This window comes from Nicotiana tabacum, chromosome 17, assembly GCF_000715075.1.
Source record: "Nicotiana tabacum cultivar K326 chromosome 17, ASM71507v2, whole genome shotgun sequence".
Lineage (NCBI taxonomy): Eukaryota > Viridiplantae > Streptophyta > Magnoliopsida > Solanales > Solanaceae > Nicotiana > Nicotiana tabacum.
The window spans coordinates 138,644,230-138,646,572 of NC_134096.1; the positions used below are offsets into that span (position 1 = coordinate 138,644,230).

General features: G+C 37.6%; 1 protein-coding gene across 1 annotated transcript; it reads left to right on the plus strand.

The window, feature by feature from the left end:
* The first annotated feature begins 525 nt into the window (after positions 1–525).
* Positions 526–1,997, plus strand: LOC107791470 (uncharacterized). Its single transcript, XM_016613556.2, has one exon. The coding sequence runs from the start codon at positions 729–731 to the stop codon at positions 1,683–1,685; it is 957 nt and encodes a 318-aa protein (XP_016469042.1). The 5' UTR covers positions 526–728; the 3' UTR covers positions 1,686–1,997.
* The last annotated feature ends 346 nt before the right edge of the window (positions 1,998–2,343 follow it).

Consider the following 2,343-nt stretch of genomic DNA (forward strand, 5'->3'; position numbering starts at 1 on the left):
AATGAAAAAGTAGGTTTAGGAACCAAATTACAAACTTATAGTCCGTCATTTTTCGTGGTATAACTGACAACATTATTTAGGCAGGTACGTGGACGTGGGAACAGTGAAAGAACATGGCACTCGTGCACAACAACCTTGTATCTTCATGAGCTGTCTTAACCATCACAATATCCAACTATATCTTCTAACCACCATATGCAGTACTTATTGATATCTCTAGATCTCACTCTCTCTCTAAATTCAATCTTTCTATATGCTTTAATATCCAATGCCAAAGTTCCTCCAATCCAGACACTTTTGGGAGCCCACCCCATTAATCTATGTCAACCGACTTTTCTGGATGAATGAACCTTTGTTAAGCCCGAGTTGGCGGTGGTCTAGATGCTTGAGAAAGGTGATAAAATATAAACTTAAAAACTCTTAAGTTTGTACTACATAAATCCATTAAATAATAAAATAAACTAAAGAGAGATATGCCCTATCCCAATCATTATTAAAGTATGACTGAGATAGTATGAAAGTGGTACTCTTGTTTGTTGGTTGAAGCCTTGACAGATAGAACCATTACAAAAGAAATTAAAAAACCCACATTGGCTTCACATGTACATCACATTGACACAATAGTACAAATTAACTATGCATTTCTCCTACCTTTTGTCTGCTTCCAAATAGTTTTTGCATATAAAAAGAAGCTAAGGAATGTTCATGAACATAACACAATTTGAAAAATGAACCTCTCAACAATTCGAACAATGGCTGCACTTTCCCCTAGGTCTCACTCTCATAGTCCTTATCGTAACCGTTGTGTTAGCTTTCCTGCTAGATCACATCCTAGCACTATCAAGATTGAGCAAGTTCTTAACAAGATTAAAACTTGGGAATCATCTTCTCCTTTATCTCCAAAAGCAGCAGAAAAAACACACAATGCTTTATCTGGCCTTGTGGAATTATACGAGTGCATAGAGGAACTCCTTGCGCTGCCAATGACTCAGAGGGCACTTCTTCAGTATCAAGATGACAATTTTGTGAAGGAATTACTGGAAAGATCTGTTAGATTCATAGATATTTGCAGCAACACAAGGGATACTGTTATGTGTTTGAAGGAAAGCATAAGAGAACTTCAATCTGCGCTTAGGAGAAGCAAAGCAGGGGATGATTTTTTTACCATTGAGGGCAGTATTACTGCTTATATTTCTTCAAGAAAAAACACTCAGAAGGAAATTGAAAAGTCTCTTACTAAGTTGAAACAGATAGATAATACCCCATCAGCCACAAACACAGAATCTCAGCTTTCTGCCATAATAAGGGTCCTTGAAGATGCGAGTTTCACAACCATTTCTACCTTTCAATCATTGCTAATGTTTCTTTCTGTTCCAGCGTCGAAACCAAAGTCCAATAAATGGTCATTGGTTTCAAAGATTGTGCACAAAGGGGTGTTAGGCAGTGAAGGGCAGAGGGAAAAACTGACTGAGCTGGAGAAAGTTGACACTGCACTGAACAACTTGTTGGACCATGCTTCTGGTTCTGGGCATGAAGAGGAAGTGGAAAGTTTTGAATTTGCACAAAGAAATCTGGAGAATTTGGAGGGTAGCATTGAGGATCTTGAAAATGGATTGGAGATGTTGTTTAGGCTTTTGATTCGCACAAGGGTGTCTCTGCTCAACATACTTTCTCTCAGTAGATAAAAAGATAGTGGCAAAAAGTCTCATGCATCGCAGTTCAAGTTTTTTTAATGATTGAAGCTGTGATATAGAGTCACTTCTAGTCATTGAGTCCTGTAAATGAGCATATATTGTATATAGTAGTAGCAGCTAAGGGAAAGAGGATTAGGAAACATGGACTAAAGTTTTTCAATTTCCTAATCTTTTCTCTTCTTCTCATGTCGTATCTCTGTCTGCTTTTTCTGTTTTTCCAATTTCTTCAGATTGGCGCCAAAATTTTGTAGAGGTACTAATTCTGGCCAAGATTAGTGATTATTTGGAATTATATGGATTTAATTCAAATATGTCCAAGTTTGTGTGCAAGTAACAAGTAGCTGTAAATGGGCTGATATGGTATGGGTAAGCCCATTCAGTACTTCAGTCCATCAGAGGAATTTAGTCCCTTGTGTATGTCCATTCTGTACTGGGATTTATTCAATCAATCCATTAACGTCGATTAACTTACGACGAAACTTTAACATACGAAAATGCGGGATGTAACATTGTTATTGATAAATAAGGAGCCAGTGCAAGACGTAAGTTAATGCAAAGGAAATAACCCAAGAAAGATTACGCGGAATATTGATATGAGAATGGGCCAACGAGTAGTTAGTGGTTGATCCAGGAAGAGCCTAGTTACGGC